Genomic DNA, 19,695 nt, shown 5'->3' with positions numbered 1-19,695 from the left:
CAGGTGGTTGTGGAATATAAGGTCAGAAGACAGAATTTATAGCAAAAGATTACAGTGCCATGAAACTGAAATGATATATTGAACCAAAGCTTGCAACCCATTCTAAAAGATGAAAGACTTAACAATCCAATATATCACTTCAGTTTTAAGACTTTGTAATCTTTTGCTATAAATTTTGTGTCTTCTGATCTTAGCCTCCACAACCACCCGATGAAGGAGCAGTGCTCTGAAAGCTAGTGCTTCCAAATAAACCTGTTGGACTCTACCCTTTTGCTGTATGATATTTGTCTTTGTCCACCCCAGTCCAACACCGGCTCCTCCACAGTTTGTATATGCAGGTAGTACAGCCATTTTACAAACATCAACATTCTATAAACATGAATGAAATGAATGATTAATTATAAGACACATTTGAGGAACCTTTGGAGAACTCATTTCATTATTTCAAATATGCTGTGTGATCTTTAACCATAAGTCTTATGCCTAAGTCGACACCTTTGAAAAAATAAGTTCTTGTTCAATCCTTGTTTTGGTCTTTCAAGTGGTGTTTGAGCCTTCAGGCTAAACTAGAGAATGGAACAGACTACTGAAACTGACCACAGAAATATTTTCACCAGTAATCTTTATGTTCCTCTGTTCTTGTAATTCCTGTACAATCTTTGTGTAATGTTTCCGAATTCCTGGTATATAAATTACCTATATATTGGATTGAATGGTGTAGATGCACTGGAGATCAGGATCAAGTGAGTCAGCAAACTAGGAAATTCACTAAAGCACACAACAAGAATATGTAGCAAAATTCTACTGTAATTTCCAATCATGATCATGGGTATAGCAGTGTGATCAGAGAAGCATAACAATTTGCAGTTAATTAAAACATGACAAAAATTCTAAACAATGCCTTAAAAGCATCTGGTGGAAAGGTTGTTTTTCAGAAAATCCAATGGCCAGTCTGCCCATTTAATCTGGATGTAAAATATTTTAAACAGCATCTGATATTTATTCAGAGTTCAGAATTAATACAACACAGGATACACATTACTCCTTTTGACTCGCACTAATAATTGTGATCGTGTAAGCAGCATTGATAAGAGGATAGGTTTGAGGGGTGATACGGATCATTCAAATCCAACTTGCTGTTTTGGATTGCTGACTGACAAAGCTCCATGAGTAATGAGAGTTAATTATGAAACCCTTAAAATGGCACAGGGATTAGACCATGATTAACCCATGCCAATTATTACAATGCTAGCAACAGACAAACTTAATGCTCTGTCATAATTTGACTGATACCTCTGTATGCCAGCATTGCATAGTACACACACTGGGGCATCAGGTTGTGTTGGGATGGGGAGGCAACATCATGAGTGGCTAGCACTGCCTAAAGTTAGCCTAAACTGCTAATTTGTACCTTTGAAAGGGGAGGTGCATTATGTCTGGCGCAGGTGCTGACAGTCATACTTGGAGAGAATCTGACTTTCGGGGAAAAATATGGGGAAAAGCACTACAGGCAGCAACATTTTGGAAGTCTCGGTGGATTAGAAGCGTTATGCTATATCAATTATATCAACCGGGGGGGGGGGAAGGAAGGTCTCCAACCGTATTATCTGATGAAATTGTGAATAAATAGCTGTGGAGGATAGTGCCCCCCAGAAGTATAGCCCTGAGTACCTGGAAGCAGTGTTGCAAGAGGTTCAACGGCCATACCGACTGTGAAACATACTGTAAAGTGAAATAAATCCTGACACTGCTTTGCTGTGTAGTACTGCATTCTTCCAGAGTATTCTATGCAAAAGAAGCATTGTTTAAACATGGCAGGGTTGTATTGTTACACACTAGATAGACAGTGACTGAGTAGCATCATTTGTAGTTCTGATCATAGTGAACCAATATGTTTGCATCATTTCCTTGACTCACGCAGGAGAGAATGAAGTCATGTTAGCTCTCTTTTGAATATACAGTCTTGATTCATAAACATCCTGTCTTGTGGAATAATTGCATTAACATTAACAGCATATATAATGATAATTATGCAATTACATCAGGGTCACACATTGGATTTTGGGGGTTTGTGACCAAGTACAGGCATTCTGCCATTTGTCAGGAATTATTGGAAATTTAAAAATTTTTTTTAGCAGCAGTTTGTAAATGATACATTCACTAATTAGACAGAAAAAGTATGCAATGCAAATCAGTTGAGAATTGTTCATTCTTACCAGAGGACAAAAGGGTAGTTGACACTGAGTCTGCTGATTTCATTAAGACAGCATCCAGCTCTCTAGCCAAAGTGTTAGAGAACTCTTCCTTGGGTCTTCCCTTGGCATCTTCATGTCCAACTTTCATGAAGAAGATGGCTTCCTGCTGAGGACTGTACCCTACAAGGACCATCTCACCTGGTCTGCCCCAGAGTATTTGTTGGTCTACTGTATTTCCAGGAGCTACTACTTTACGCTCTGCCATTTCATCCATTTGAATCCTTCTAGCCAATGGACATTGCACAGCTACACAGAATGACCATTCCCCACTGGCCAACCTTCAACTGAAAGTTGATTTTCAATCTTTTGAAAACAAAACTTTTATTTTCCTACATGTTGTTTTGTTAAGTGGGTACACATAGTGCCTACAATTCTTTGGCATCAGTTTAGGAAAACTTGTATCTGTGGTAGTTTTGTCTTGTTCATTAAAAATTATTTATGTTTGGAGAACGCAAGTAACTGCTGTACTGATAGTTAAATGAGTTCTCACACTACACAGGAAATTTCTAGACTAATTCAGTTTTAAGGGACACTGATTTCTAAAAGTCCTTCCTATGAAAAAGAATGATCAAAATTGACCTCTTCCAATCTAATTCTTAACTAGCTCATCTATTACTAAAATACAAGTTCTTGATTAGATATGGCAGAATACATACTAACTGTTCAAATGGTTTTAATATCAGGCTTTGGGCAGCTACTAAACACACAGATAGCATCTTCAATCAAGGGATTTGACTGATAGTATATATCAAGTGTGTTCTTTTAGTTTTTGAATATCTTGTTCTATTTCTTTATTCTGCTGAACCATTTTAAACAGTTTTTTTTAAGTATTGATCCTGAAGATGAATTTGAAGTTTAGGGGAATCGGATGACCATGTTGAGAGACGATCTTAAGGAATGCTTGGAAGTTTTATTTTCACTGCTGTGACATTATATATGAATATGGGGACCAAGATGTGACGACCTATCATAGTTGTCTTCTGCCAAATCTACTTGGTCTTCATTTTCATTTCAGGTTCGCTGTTGATTCTGCGCTGGGCTCTTGACCAGAATATCCTCACCAGTTGACCATAGTATTCATGTTATCTGGATGAGCATAGTTCTCGAGGGAGGGGAATGTTCCCAAATTGCAGTATAACTGGTGTTATTTCATATTTCACATAGTTTGTGGATGCTTGTGTGACCACTGGTTCTTTTACTAGCCTCCTTTCTAATTGTGGGCAGTTGTCTTTTGGAATTATTGCTCCATCCAACTGCCTGCTTTTTCTTTTCTTTTTCCTTAGATCAAGTTGTTAGATTTCTCTCTTCCTTGTTTCCACATTGAAACTTTCATCTACTGGGACTTGGTCTTGTCTTTGGATGGTTGCAGTATGTACAACAACAGATGAACTTAAAAGATTCTTCACCTTTCCCTTCACCTGTACCATCTTGTGGATGCTTCTTATTAAGCATTCAACCCACCTCAATCTTAAATTGTCACAACAGAAAATTCTTACCAGAATTACTTTGAATTGTTTAAGTCAGTTTTTCTATGGATTAATATATTAGTACTTTAATCATTTAAAATATGTTTTCTTCATCTTCAGGCCATAATAACCATTTTGTCAAATAGAAGATCCATTCTTCAGTGCAATTTCACCATGCCTTCCCTCATGTTAGTTCATTCATATGTTTAAAAAAAATTATTTCTTATATACAAAGGGCAGTGTATAGGGTGTCTACACTCTGCTGATGCTGTAATTGGAGCTTGGAGACTGAAGTGGCAACACCTGTTGCAACTGAGAGCAGTTGAAGCTGTTTGAGGCTTAGAGCATGGGACCCTTCCTGGAGATACTTCAGCCTGGGATTCTTTGTTGCTGCTGGTGTCTTAGGAAGCCTGATAGCCTGCATTTCTCCTCTGCATTGAAAAGGGAAAGAACAACATCTGTTATAACTGTTAGGAGCTGCTGTTGCTGAATTGAGGCCTAGAACCTGGACTCTGTGTTGCTGCTGCTGCTACTACCACCTTTGGAAGCCTGGTGGCTTGCAGTAAGATTACAGTGATGACACCTGCTGTGCCAGGGAGAAGCTGTTGATGCTGCTGGTTGGGGCCTAGGGCCATGGGTGTTGCAGCCTGCCTGACTGGAGGGACTCAAGCCTAGGACTTGAGCTGCTGGTGCTGGCGAGCTGTGAGGCCAACACATTGCGGGAGGGTGATCTGCAGTAAGAGTTCCAGAGGGTAAAAGAGTGCAAGTGGCGACCAGGGAGCAAGCAGAGAGGCATACCTAAACAGCTTCTGGTGAGAGGGAGTGTGAGCTCCCAGAATGATGTCACAGTCAAGCTGGAAAGCTGTTTGAGGGATGCGTTGTATACATCTTTAATTTTCTTACTCTAATCAAATAACCTGTCAAAATTACAATACTTACTAGTTAACTGTTAGTGTGTGTTAGTGAGAGTTCAATTTAGTGTTTTAAAGTGGGTAATTTTTCAGTTAATTAAAGGAATGGCAGACCAGCTCCTTCAGGCAGTATGGTCCACCTGTAGAGAGTTCTTGGATGCTAACGGCATCGATGAGTAACATGTGTAGGAGGTACCATCAGTACCACCAACTCGAGTGCTGGGCTATGGAGCTTCAGCGAGGTCTGGAAGCACTGAAGAGCATCTAGGACAATGAGAGTTATGTGGATAGCATGTACAAGGTGATGGTCACCCCACAATGTGAAAGGATGCAGGATGATGGTAATGGATGAGCATCACATGCAAACATAAGGCAAGGCAAGTAGTGCAGGAGTTCCCTAAGATCATCCCACTAGCCACTGGTACTTTGTGCTGAGTTCTGGCGATGGTGATAATACCTCAGGGAATTGCAGCCAAAGCAAAACCTGTAGCACTGCAGCATGCTGAACTGCACAGAAAGGGGAGAAAAATTGGTTAGGACTGTGGTTGAAGGAGGATCAATCATTAGAGGAATGGAGAGGTTCTTCTGTAGCTGCTCTAGTGAAATCAGGGTAGTGTGGTTCCCCCTTAGTGCAAGGGTCCTGCAGGTTACTGAACAGCTGCAGAGCATTTTGTTGGGGAAAGTGAACCAGCCAGTGGTTGTGTTACATGTTGATACCTATGACATAGGTAGGAAGTGGGATGTGGTCCCAAAGGCTGAATTTATGGTGTGAAAGGTTGTAAGCCAGTGCCTCAAAGATAGTAATTTCCAGATTACTACCTGTACCATATGCTTGTGAGGCTAGGAATTGGCAGATCAGGCTTTGGCTTGGGGAGTGGTGTAGGAGGGAGAGCTTTAGACTTCTGAATAAGTGGGACCATTTTTGGGGAAGATGGGACCTGTTCAATGGGGTTGATCTTCACCCAAATAGTGACCGGACCAATATTCTTGTGCGTGGTTTTGCTACCACTGTTAGGTGGACTTTAAATTAGTCTGTCTGGGGCAGGTGGGAACTTAAAGGAAAGTGTTGAGTTAGCTAGAATGAGTGAAAGCTTAAGAAGAAGAGAATCAAGACGGTAAATAAAAATTAAGAAGCAGCTAAGCTGTATAGGACTAAGGTAAGTGGAAATCAGGTAGTGACAAAAAAAAGAGAGAATGCTTAAAAACGAAGGTTCTTCTTGTGGAGGTGTTAAGATTCAAAAGTAGGTATAAAAACTGGCATAAGGGCACTTTACCTGAATGCTTGCAGCATATGAAATAAGGTAAATGAGTTGATAGCACAAATCATTGTGAATGGGTATGATTTAGCCACCATTACAGAGAGATGGTGCAGGAGGGTCACGAGGAGTTAAATATTCAGGGGTATCGGACTGTTTGGAAGGTTAGACAGGAAGGAAAGGGAGGTGGTGTACCTCTGATATTTAAAGATGACATCAGGGTAGTAGTGAGAGATGATATAGGATCAATGGAGAAAAAGGTTAATCAATGTGGCTGGAAATGAGAAATAGCAAGGGGAAAAAGTCACTGATAGGTGTAGTCGATAGGCTGCCAAATAATAACACCATGGTGGGATTGGCAATAAACAATGTAATAATTGATGCATGTAAAAATTATATAGCAATTATCATGGGAGATTTTAATCTACATACTGATTAGTCAAAAACCATGTCGGTCAAGACAGCCTTGAGTTCGTAGAATATGTTTGCAATAGTTTCCTTGAACAGTATGTCATGGAACTTATGAGGGAGCAAGTTATCTTAGTTCTGATCCTGGGTAATGAGACAGGAATAATTAATTACCTCATAGTTAGGGATCCTTTTGCAAGGCCCGATCACAGTATGGTTGAATCTAAAACAGATGGAGGGTGAGAAGGTAATATCCAATACCAATGTCTTGTGCTTAAAGAAAAGAGATTACAGTGGGATGAGGGAAGAGTTGGCTAAGGTAGACTGGGAGCAAAGACTATATGGTGGGACAATTGAGGAATGGGGAGGACTTCCAAAGTGATTTTTCAGTACTCAGCAAAAATATCTACCAGTAAAAAGGAAGGGCTGTAGGAAAAGGTGTAATATTCCATGGATAACAAAGGAAAATAAGCAGGGTATCAAGTAGAATCTTTAAAGGTCAATAGAAATCCAAGAAAAAAGCTATAAAGGAAAGGTAAGATGAATGAGAGCTAACTAGCTTAGTATAAAAGCAGATAGCAAAAGTTTCTACAAATATATATAAGACAAAAAAAAGTGTGAAAGTAAACATTAGTATCATAGAGGATGACAAGGGGTATTTTATAATGGGAAATGGTTGAGGTATTGAACAGGTCTTTTGTGTCAGACTGCACAGTGGAAGACACAAATAACATGCCAATAATTGGTGACAAGGAGGCTTTGCAGGTGAGGACCCAGAAACAATCATTATCACTAAACTGGTAGTGTCGGGCAAGCTAATGGGGCTAAAGATAGACAAGTCTCCTGGCACTGATGGAATACATCCCAGGGTACTAAAAGAGATGATAAAGAAATAGCAAATGTGCTTGTGATAATTTACCAAAATTCGCTGGACTTGGGCAGTTCTGGCAGAGTAGAAAACAGCAAATGTGACACTACTGTTTTTTTTAAAAAAAGAGGCAGACAAAAGGCAGGTAACTACACACACATTAGCTTAACTTCTGTAGTGGGGAAATTGCTTGAATCTATTATTGAGGAAGAAAGAGCAAGACATCTGGATATAAATTGTCCAATTGGACAGACTCAGCATAGATTTATGAAAGGCAGGTCGTGTGTAACTAATTTACTGAAATTCTTTTGTGGAGATTGAGTGCAGTGGATAATGGGGAAGTGGTGGATGTGGTGTACTTGGATTTCCAGAAGGCATTTAACAAGGTGCTGCACAAAAGGGTTCTGCATTAGATAAAGGTGCACAGCGCTACACATAATGTATTTGCATGGATAATGGATTGGTTAACTATCAGAAAGGAAAGGGTGGGGATAAATAGGTGCTTTTCTGCTTGGCGATCATTGGCTAGTGGTGTACCCTAGAGATCAGTTTAGGGACTGCAATTGTTTACAGTTTACATAGATGATTTTGAGTTGGGGTGTAAGAGTGGTGTGCCAAAGTTCGCAGATGACATGCAGATGAATTGTAGAGCAAACTATGCAGAGGACACTTGAAGTTTGCACAGGGATATGGATGGGTTAAGTGGGCAGGCGAGGGTCTGGCATATGGAGTACAATGTTGGTAAATGTGAGGTCATCCATTTTGATACGCATAATATCAAAATGGGCTATTATTTAAATGGTGAAAAATTGCAGCATGCTACTGTGCAGGGGAACCTGGGTGTCCTGTGCACAAATCACAAAAGGTTAGTTTTCAGGTGCAGCAGATAATTAAGAAGGCATATGGAATATTGTCCTTCATTGCTAGAGGGATGGAGTTTAAAGTAGGGAGGTTATGTTGTAGCTGCGTTGGGTGCTGATAAGGACACAGCTGGAGTACGGTTTTGGTCTCCTTACTTGGCAAAGAATGTACTGGCATTGGAGGGGATGCAGAGGAGACTGACAAGGTTGATTACAGGGTTGAGCGAGTTGGCTTTAGAGGAGAAGTTGAGTAGACTGGGATTATTTTTTCTTTTTTTTGACATGACTTAAAAACACCAAGGTTGTTTTCATTGATTTTTTTGTTTTAGAATAAAATTTAAAATTTGTTTGTCCTCCTTATAATGGGATTATAGTCATTGGAATTTAGAAGAATGAGGCGATCTTATCGAAACACATAAATTTATGAAGGCAATAGATAAAATGGAATCAAGGAGGTTGTTTCCACTGGCAGGGAAAACCAGAACTAAGGGGCATAGCCTCAAAATAAGGGGAAGCAGATTTAGCACTGAGCTGAGGTGGAACTATTTCTCCTAAACGGTTGTGAATCTATGGAATTCCCTGCCCAGTGAAGCAATTGAGGCTACTTCGTTTAATGTTTTTAAGGCAAAGATAAATTTTTGAACAGTAAAGGTGTTAAGGGTTATGGTGAGCGGGCGAGTGAGTGGAGCTGAGTCTACGATCAAGATCAGCCATGGTCTTATTGAATGGTGGAGCAGATTCGAGGGGCCAGATGGTCCATTAATGCTCCTATCTTTATGTTCTTATAGTAGTGCATATGCATGCATATCCTTAATGCCTAGTCCTGATATTTTGGTTGGTGGCCAGACTATCCCATTCAGTTCTCTTAGATAGTTCAAGAACACACATATCTAAAAAAATAGTAGTTAATTAATCAGTGTCATGAGACTTCCCTTTCACTTGATATATTCTCTTTCAATGTTGTGTAATTTTCTTCTTACTTTGTTTTATTCTATGTGGGACATCCCATTCATGGTCACACTATCTGATTCAGGAGCTGTGAAGAAACCTTGCTGTCCAGTTAAAAAAACTGTTTTTGTGGTGTCTTTAAAACAGAGTTCAAACGTTACTGAGTGGTTCTAAGTATTATCAAATTCTGCTTGTTTGTTCATTCTTACATAAAATCATTTTCTGAAAAGTAACTTGCTAAATGATGCTGGACTTTTTCTTCTTTTAAAGGTATTCCAAATTCAAATATGGCAATATCACGTTTGAGGGTTTTTTAAAAAAAGTGTTTTTGGGCTCACAAGATTTGTTAGTAATTATGACCTTGCTAAAGCAATTTTTTCCTTTTTTTTGATATGACTTAAAAACACCAAGGTTGCTTTCATTGACTTTTGTTTGAGAATAAAATTTAAAATTTGTTTGTCCTCATATAATTTTCTACTTGGTTGTATGAAATGACTATTTGTTTCTAAAATTAAATTGATACAATCATGTCCAAGGTGGTGGTTTTAAATGGTGCTTTTATGTCAGAGACAAAAGTGATAATAGTGAGTTCAGGGTAACTTTTATATTTTCCATTCTCAAACACTTTGTCTCATAAGATAACAAATGGCCTGACTGGTCAAGGTCAAGTTTCTGAAAGGCAAGGCCTTTAGTCACTATTTGGTAACCATCAGTTTGCAAGACTACTGGATTCTTAGCTCTAGTATAAGTATTGAGATGGTTCTCGAAACCTGCTTAAAAATATGAAGACCATGCCTTCTGTGCCTCTGGTTAGAACTCCAGTGGGTTAACGTCCAATCATATTTAGAAATGTCTTTTTATTCTCAAAAGCTGTCAGCAGAAAGAGTTAACTGCTGATTTGAGAATAGGCTGGGCTAAAACATTCAGCAAATGGTGTCATGTTATAATTTTTCTGACTTTGTTTTAAGAAGCCATAACGTTAAACTTGTTAACATATAATGCTCTTTTGGCTTTGCCAAAATAGTCCTATTGTCCCCAAATATTTTGGTAATTTTTTAAGATGTTTTCCATCTGAGCATTTTTTGTACAACTTGTGAATTTTAAGCCCAGAAGAATTAGAGGGACTCCAGATTAATAAAGCTCCGAATACAACTTTTTTCCTCCTCTAATAAAAGCAATTTTGTTATTCTCCACTCCATCACTTACCTGGCATCCTTGTCATCCTGCATCCTGGTATATTACTTATCAGATACCATTCCCACCTGATAACTGATCCCCTACCCATTTGGCACCCTGAACCCTGTTTTCCACTCTCCTCCTGCCAACCTCCTGCCTTGCCCCTGAGGGACCTTTCACAATTGGATTCTTGCTCCACATTGAAGAAAGAGCCTTGACTGGAATCTCCTGTGAAAAATGCAGAACATTTTATTTTAGTAAAAATGGAGTTAAGTGGCAATCTGCATGTGATAGCTAATTCTCTGAAAACAGACCCTTTGTGCCCTTGGTGGTCCTTGTTTATTAGAATTTATGTCTTGGAAATCAAGTAACAGCAGTTAAATAAGAACTGTCGCATAGAAAATATTTTAAAAAATATTTCCTAAAAGGACCCCAATTTCCAACAAAGAGAATTTCATATAGATTCAGCTGCAAATGAAAATCCTGGCAGGAGATTTGGATTCGAGCAGCAATATTTTTGGAGGCTAAGTGAAGCTAGACCACTGCCATGACAAAATATAATGGCAGTGAAAATGTCAATAACTGCAGCAACTGCAGCATTTTCTTTACAAGAAGAGAGGAAAGTTTTTTTCATAACAGACTAGGATGTCAGAATATTATTGGTGCAGTAGAAGGCTGGGAAACAATCATAGAGACCAAACAGTAGAGGAAACTGACCCAAAGTATTTGACAATGAGACAGAAACAGCTGTATAAAAAAGAGTAGCTCCAGAGCTGAGTCCGAAGGCTAAATCGTTGAATCATACCAGATCTAGAAAGTCTGTTTGGAAGACAAGATTTACAAGGTGTAGAACAGTTACAGGCTGATAAAAGGGAAGGCAAAAGCATCAAGTTAGTAAGTTACAGAATGTGATGAGGATCATTGTGGCTAGCTAATTTGCAAGATATGGTACCGATGAAAGTATTTTATTTATGAAAATGTAAATATATATTGAAAAACATTTTATACTTCAGTGTGGAGAGAAATTTAATCACAGAATATGCAAATAGACAGAAACAAAGGCCTGAGAATGATTTGTTCATAAATTATCTTAACTGGCTGGTAAAGACTTGAATGTACGAGGGGCTGAATTCACAATCAGATTATCAGATGAGTCTTTTCAGATCTTTAATAAAGAACCCTTGCAAGTCTGAGTCAATGAGAATCAAGGGAAACTGTCCACTGGTTAGTGTCATACTTGGCACAAAGGAAGATGGTTGTGATTGTTGGAAGTCAATTATCTCAGCCGTAGGACATTACTGCATAAGTTCCTCAGGATAGTGTTTGAGGCACATTCATCTTAGCTGCTTCATCAATTACTTCCCTCAACATAAGGTCAGACATAGGGATGTTTGCTCAAGATTGCTGGAGGATTTGAGTACATGAGGAAGAATTTCCTGCTGCATTTGTACACGGCCATGGTGAAACCAGACCTGACATATTATGTGTGGCTTCAGTCTCCTTACCTGATAAAGGGATATACTTGCCATAGAAAGAGGCAGGGAAGGTTAACGAGACTTAATCCTGCACTGGCAGGATGGTCAAATGAGGAAAATGGACTGATTAGGCCTGTATTTACCGAGTTTGAACAGTTGTAGAGGTTTTTATTAAAACATATATGGGCTAAACAGAGTGGAAGTTCCCTCCAATCCACATTCCATCTAACTTGGAACAAAATCATCATTCCATCACTGTCACTGGTCAATCTCCAGAGCTCCCTCCCAAACAGCACAGTTGGTGTCCTTACACTCCAAGGACTGCAGTGCTTTAAGAAGGGAGTTCACCAACACATTCCCCCTCGATCAGGTAATTAGGGGTGGGTGTTAAATTCTAGCCTAGTCCGAGATACTCTAATCCAATGAAAGGTTGGAAAGAAAATCACAGGCGATTTAATTCTGGAAAAGGCAGTGCAGATTGATAAGCAAGCTAAACATCAGAGGTTGAATAGGATGTTCACTCCAGGGAAAATGAGGCTCCATGGGAAAAACATTGAATAAGAGTATTCAGCTGCAATGAAGAAAGTGCATTCATTGTTAGTCCATCAAATTGATAAAAAGGAGACTAAATAACATTTTGAAATGTTTGAGATGTGGTGGGAACAAGCTGCATAAATGGCCTAAGGACAGCTTCCGCTGAAGCAACGCTGAAGTTTTAATCATATTTAAAAAGTACACTGGGTTTCAATCTAGACCATGTTTAGACAGGAAGTCCTTAAAATGAAAACACATTCACGAGTTGAAAATGTTACATGACCAGAAATCGGGGAAATTGAAGACAGAGTAACTCATTTCCCTGGCAAAAAATGCAAAGCATTCCGCTTGGACACACCAAATGATCCAATTCCCACCACTAGAAGTGTGTGGGGGATTGGGGGCTGTTGGGGATGAGGGTGGTGAGGGAGCTGGGTGCAGTGACAAATTGGTGGGGGGGGGGGTGGAAGTGACCATGAGTAGGGAGATGGTGAGTGGGACTGGTATGGGGGTGCAGTTGTCACTGACATGGTTCAGTGACCACCCGCCATCTTCTAGCAGCTTATTTTGTTCTGCGAGATGTCTGGTGATTCTCTAAATCATGTTGTAGTCCAAGGGAATATCTATCAGTAAATCCATATCTAGGAGGAACTGGTTTGAGCAGCATTCCACAAAATGTACTTCAGCTGCTATCAAACTATTCCATGGAAACATCTGTATCTTGAAATATCAATGTAAAAATACCAAACACTTGTAGAATTGCTAATAGCAACAACACATCCTTGTGATGCAGTGGTAGAGTCCTTATCTCTGTGGCCAGAATGATCAGGATCAAATCCCACCTGCTCCAAAGGTGTGTTATGACATGTATGAACAGGTTGATTTAAAGTAATCAAATCAGCTAGCAGTTAATCTGTAAGAAGTTGATGATCCTTTTGAATAGTGCAGGTGTCCCATACTGCTCTGTGAGATCGAGGGGGGGCATTGGCTGGAGTATCGATGTTAACGCCAGGTGTTAAATAAGTACTGGCACCTGACTGTTGTCATTATTTACCTGTTCTCTATACTTCCTCACACAATTTGTGCATGATTCGGCCACTGGTGCTTGCAGTTTGTGAATGAAATTTGGGGCTCCAACTACACTTATGTCCAAAAAAATGTTAAAGTTAATTTCCCACTGTACCACTGCATACCTTGTAAGTTACAAAAATTGCATCTCCACAGGAAGGAGAGAATTGAAAGCATCATTAAATATAAAAGAATCATGCTTAGGAAGCATTCATGGAATGGCTTTAGCAAACACCTCATTGCATGTTCTCTGCTCAACCTCTAGGATGGAGAAGGCAATTTTAACCTAATCTGCTCAATTGGACGCTGATGAGATTGAGAACAATGCTTTCATCCAATTTTACATTCCATAGTAACAGATATGGATTTCCCAATCAATGAATTACATTAAAATTGATCCCACCAGAGGAACATGTGACTAAACAAAAGACTAAACTGAAAAATCAGAATTAATCTGTGAAAACATTACCTTATCAATAACCTTCTGCAGTACTTTCTACATATTCCTTAAGTAGGCTGAATCATGGGTGCTCCTCCAGTAATTTAGCACACTTATAAACAATATCTGTGTCTTACAGTCTTAAATTTGATGCCAACCTGTAGTCTTGTTAGTTGATCTTAGTTGAAAGGAATCAGATGAAGATAAATAGCAGCAATATCATTATTTCTGATCTCCATGATGAGGAGTGGAAAATCTGTTAGCATGCCCAATCCCTCCTGAAATGTTTGCTTGAAGATTGAAGACCTATTCGGTTTGCCAGCGTTGCCTGAATCAATTGAATAACTTGTTAGCTTCTATTGTCAGTCCTCAGACCTGTGAGTATGACCACCTGAGGAACAGTCCATCATACTTATAACTTCCACTAACTTTGTACTAGTAACTAAAAAGTATTCTTCTACCCCAGATTGTTTTTTTTATATAAGTCCTATATATTATTAAATAAAGATTGATACTATTGGAGAGAATCAGAGTGAGGGTATTTAAATAAAGTATGTTTAATGTTTTTGTCATCATATTTTTATTTACACAAAGGCTAAGTTGTAATATGAGTGCAATTAAAGGGAATTTTTTTCAATTACTTTCAGATATAAATGCTCAAGCACGGAAATTGCAGAGAAACCGGGCAAAAGGCAACATTTCAACAATGTCTGGCTATAGCTATAAATTAGCACCTCTTCGCCGCAGCATCAGTGAGACAAGCCTTGCTATCATTGAAAATCAGGGGGAGGAACAACAGAGACTTTATTCAACGCTGCCTGGGCTTCCTGGAAGGAGGATCAGTCGATGCAGAAAGGACCGACTTCGCAGCACAAATAATAAAGGAGAACAAGAAAGTAACATCCACCAGGTGCCTCACCTACTGCTTCTACAGGGATATAACTACCAGAACGTAAGCAGAATAAATATTCTTCTGTGCTTTATTCCTTAAGGAAGTGCTTTCAAAGTAAGGTTAAATGAATACTTTGCAGTTACCAGTACAAAGCCAGTGGAAAGTTATAAGTATGATAGACTTTTCCACAAACAGAGATCTTTTAAGCATAAACAGCATATGAGTAAAAATTACAGACCAGTATAAAAAAAATTGTATAACTATGTGTCATGAATAAATATTTAACTGTGCATTCTTTGCTATTTCACTGGTTAGTAAATAGAATTCTGAACTTGGGGATGACCAAATTTTGTTAGATTAATAGGTTCTGAGTTTCCACTGGGGTTGGGGATATTTCCATTGGATATCAAATTTGTAACCAATGAAGGCAGTAGACTCAGGAGTAGGATTGTCTGATTGATCAGCCAAGTCCTTGTGACATACTATTTCATAGTGCTTCCTAAATCAGCCCAATTTTGTCTTTATCTTGGGTGGGGATAGGGGAAGGAAATAGAATGATTATAGGTCTCTGAGGCCCTAATTAGAAACTTTATTAGGTGTCCAAAGGAAGGAAATGCTTGCCCAGAGCTCCATGTGCCTGTTTTGTTACTGGAAAGTAAGCTTTATGCTAGGTTAATTTATGCTTCAGTAGCAGACTGGATGTAGGTTTGCTGCTGAGCTGAAAGTTCATTTCTTTGTAGCTCAGCGAGCAAACCTACATCCAGAACCTCAGCCTGAGCTACAAATCTTCTCAAAACTCGCTTCAGTAGCAGACGTTTGTAGGGTTGATATGACTAAAAAAACTGCAGAAACTGAGGAGTTTCTTTTCCAGATATTAATTTCATGGAACAGTGGGGCAATTAAGTTGTCATATTTGCTTTGACGTGACCACCGTTTTGATTTGACGGTAATATGAACTCTGGGGCATAAATGGCATTTAAAAATTTAAGATTGTGGAAATTAAAATAAAAATCCCTTCTCCGTTTTTCTGCTTAGTGGGAAGAATGTATTGCAAAATAATCTTTATGACACAGTAGAGTGTCAAACCCCATGTTTTTTATAAATATTTTTATTGAAAAGAAAAAGGTTTTTGGGTTTTTTAACAAAATTAGAAAACTAATATAAAATAGTGTAACCACTTTACAATATAATAACAGCATCATAGAAAAAAATGACAGTATGGTACATTAATTAACAACAAAAAATGTATGTAAATAAATAAGCATTCAAAATTAAATTATATAAAGTCATAACAAAACATGTATTTAACGGGATTCTTCCTCCCAGGAGCCCCCGAACGACAAACGTCATCCTCACTTATTAGTTTTATATGTAACGTGCTAACACACAGATTTACATACACAGGAAGTAACGATGTCTGTCATAGATTTTTAGCTTCAAACTGGCGTAATTGTAAGAATGAAGCTCCCTCACAGCCTAAAAGCCTATTTAATGTTCTTTGACTTTTAAAGTTCCAGCATGATAGGAAAGTTTTCTATTCTCATTCCTTCCAATAGTGGCATTAACTGGAGGAGTGCAGAAATGAATAGCATTCATTAAGCAGCTGCTTGTTTCACCAATGTCCTACTATGTATTAAGGGTTTGTCACTAAAACAATTCTCACATTTAATTCAGTTACTTTAAGCAAAATGTTCAGCTCTTTCGTATTAAACTAAAAACAATATAGAATTTAGTATATGTATACTGATACTAAACAGGATGTACTTAAAATGACTTACCAGATAGAACAGTAGACAAAAGACTTTGCTCATCGTTTTGGATAGGTTCCTTGATACGATGATTAAAAAGTTAGACTGAAGAGAACTGCTGTGCTCTTCCAGCACCACTAATCCAAAATCTGGTTTCCAGCATCTGCAGTCATTGTTTTTACCTAAAAATTTTTTTTTTTTGGTGCTTGGTCTTCCCATTAAAAAAAACATTTCACTACAATTGCATTTGTAGTCTGTTCTATAATGCTAGAACTCTCTCTTTAAACTGAGTGAGAATGAAAAATGTAACCTCTGGATTTTCTTTTTACAGGATTGTTTGGTATACCATCTAGATTTTGAGAAGCAAATAGTTGGACAAGAGACTGCCCTGGTAAAACCCAGTATCTGTTTGTCATCACCTGATGTCCTTTCTGCACACTGCAAGATTAAAAGGGTTAAACGGTCAAACAAGTACAGTCGCTATGTCGAGGAACAGGTTATACTGGAGCCATCCCCAAATGCCTGCATTTTAATAAACTGTATGCCAATAGAAAGGTCAACAGAACTCAGGCATGGCGACCTAATTGGGTTTGGACAGCATTATCTTTTTCTTTTCAAGAATCCTTTGAGTGCTAAAAAGCTGCCAGCCCACACTTTTTCCATGTTGAGACATTTGCATCATTTGCCTGAGCACACTGATCGCCGGAGAGCACCCATCTGTAAAATGTGTGGTTCTGTTATTAAGAATGGCTCAGCAAACATGCACAATAATCCCAACTCTTCTTCAAACAGAAGTAACAGTATTCACAAAAAGAAATTGCAACTAGAGTATGAAAGACCCTTTGAAGATGTGCTGATCAGTAAAATCTTCACCCTTATCGAGCCCAGTGGTGATGATCATAAATTGACTCCTGCTTGCCTGTTGTGTCTGTGTATTCAACACTCAGCTACTACCTTCAAGTCAGGTGATTTTATGAAGCTTCTTCTGAAGATTGTGAACAAATTGCAAGCTGTGGCGTTGGTTAGTATCCTATTACTTAATATTAGTTACAATTACGTATACATTTAGAAGTTGCCTTAAAATAATCATCTTAATTTCATTCATGTAGAGACATTAACATAGTAAAACATTCCAAAGTCCTTCACAGGGTTGTTTTCAGATAAAATTTGACAGCTTCACTGGTAAATTAAAATTGATGATCAAAAGCTTAGTCAGTCATCCAAGGAGTGTCTTCAAGTGGAGTGAGAAGAGTGGCAGAGAGATTCACTGAGGGAATTTGAGAGCTTCTGGATGTCAAAGCACTTCATTGCTGTTTGGGGTTTGTAAATTTTGCTCTCCAGTCATATTCATCTTCAAAAGGTGCTGAAAGGGATGGATCAAATTTGTTACAATATTTACATTCAACCAAGTTTTGAACTGGTTACTGGTTTCAAGTTTCTGATTTATTGATCTGTGCCCTTCCCAGTCTAGATTAGATTACTTACAGTGTGGAAACCGGTCCGCACAACAAGTCCACACCGACCCTCTGAAGAGCAACTCACCCAGACCCATTCCCCTACATTTACCCCTTCACCTAACACTACAGGCAATTTAGCATGGCCAATTCACCTAACCTGCACATTTTTGGACTGTGGAAGGAAACCGGAGCACCCGGAGGAAACCCACACAGACACAGGGAGAATGTGCAAACTCCACACAGACAGTCTTTTTTTTTATTTCAAAAATATACTTTATTCATAAATGATTTGATGGTCTGTACATTGGATCATGCCATACATATGTCCATATTTACAAACACAGATTCGACTTTATTCTTGTCCTTTACAATCCTGTGCATTTTTTCAATCTTGTATATATACATATATTTGGCTGAGGCATCAGCAGAGCCCAAAAAAACGTCTGTATGGGCCCCCTGTTCTTCTTTCGGCAGGCCGATCTTACACGGTGGTCTTTCCCCACCGCGCCTTGGCGGCAGCTGCCCCAAGCTTCAGCGCGTCCCTCAACACGTAGTCTTGGACCTTGGAATGTGCCAGTCTGCAACACTCGGTCGGGGTCAACTCCTTCAGCTGGAAGATCAACAGGTTTCGGACCGCCCAGAGAGCGTCCTTCACCGAGTTGATGATCCTCCAGGCGCAGTTAATGTTCGTCTCGGTGTGAGTCCCGGGGAACAGGCCGTAGAGCACGGAGTCCCGCGTCACGGCGCTGCTCGGGACGAACCTCGACAAGCACCACTGCATTCCTCTCCAGACTTCCTCTGCATAGGCACATTCCAGAAGGAGGTGTGTGACAGTCTCGTCCCCCCCGCAGCCACTTCGAGGGCAGCGTGCGGTGCGGCAGAGAGTCCGGGCGTGCATAAAGGATCTCACAGGCAGAGCCCTTCTCACCACCAGCCAAGCCACGTCTTGGTGCTTGTTGGAAAGTTCTGGCGATGAGGCATTCTGCCAAATGGCTTTGACAGTCTGCTCAGGGAACCGCTCGACAGGATCCGCCCTCTCCTTTTCCCGAAGGGTCTCAAGGACGCTACGTGCTGACCACTTCCTGATGGACTTGTGGTCAAAGGTGTTTTTCCTCATAAATTTCTCCACGAAGGACAGGTGATACGGAACGGTCCAACTACTCGGAGCGTTCCGCGGCAGCGAGGCCAGGCCCATCCTTCGCAACACCGGGGACAGGTAGAACCTCAGTACGTAGTGACACTTGGTGTTTGCGTACCGGTCCACACAGACAGTCACCCAAGGCAGGAATTGAACCCGGGTCTCTGGCGCTGTGAGGCAGCAGTGCTAACCATTGTACCACCGTGCCGCCCTTTCTTTTGAAACGTTTCAAATATTTCATAGCCCATTAATTTGAAGTGCAATCATTTATTATGGAGCAAAATAAAGCAGCTCATTTGCCAACAGCAAACAACAAATGAGAGGAATAAGGAGTAAATCAGATTTTCTTCAGTGATGTTCAGTATTCATTTGAATATTTACCTGCTCCTTTTTGGAGAAAAAAAAACACAGAATCTAGTACATCTAATTGAAAAAGCAAGCAGAGGCTTTTGTTTAGCATCGTTCTAGAGAGGAGGTACCTCTAACTGTGCAGTACTACTTCATTACATTGAAGTGACATGCCATCTGATTTACCAATGCAAGTACGGTGATAGATAGGCCAGTTGTGTTTTGTAGCTGTGTTGACTGGGCTAATTTGTTAGATTTTATATTTTTGAGGGTTAAATTCAACTTTGCAGTATAACTAAGGACGAGAGTCCAGATTTACAGTAGAATTGTCAGTATAAAAAAAGAAAAGTAAAAGCTGATTTTAAACTACACTAACAACAACCTGTTAAATGTGGGTTTGTACAAGATGATTGCTAAAAGTGGATGCATAGTACAAAGAATTCTATCA

The 19,695-nt window shown here is 39.4% G+C and overlaps 1 protein-coding gene across 1 annotated transcript in view; it reads left to right on the top strand.

Moving 5' to 3' along the window:
- The window catches only part of radil (Ras association and DIL domains), a 121,633-nt gene that overhangs the window by 22,334 nt on the left and 79,604 nt on the right, over nt 1–19,695 (top strand). Inside the window, exons 4-5 of the mRNA XM_072559303.1 lie at nt 14,312–14,616; nt 16,636–17,325. Coding sequence (XP_072415404.1) covers nt 14,312–14,616; nt 16,636–17,325 — 995 coding nt within the window. The remainder of the gene's footprint in view (nt 1–14,311; nt 14,617–16,635; nt 17,326–19,695) is intronic.

The sequence above is a fragment of the Chiloscyllium punctatum genome, chromosome 40 (genome assembly GCF_047496795.1).
Source record: "Chiloscyllium punctatum isolate Juve2018m chromosome 40, sChiPun1.3, whole genome shotgun sequence".
NCBI lineage: Eukaryota > Metazoa > Chordata > Chondrichthyes > Orectolobiformes > Hemiscylliidae > Chiloscyllium > Chiloscyllium punctatum.
Note: the sequence above shows the minus strand (reverse complement) of the source record. Positions and strands in the feature narration are given on the sequence as shown.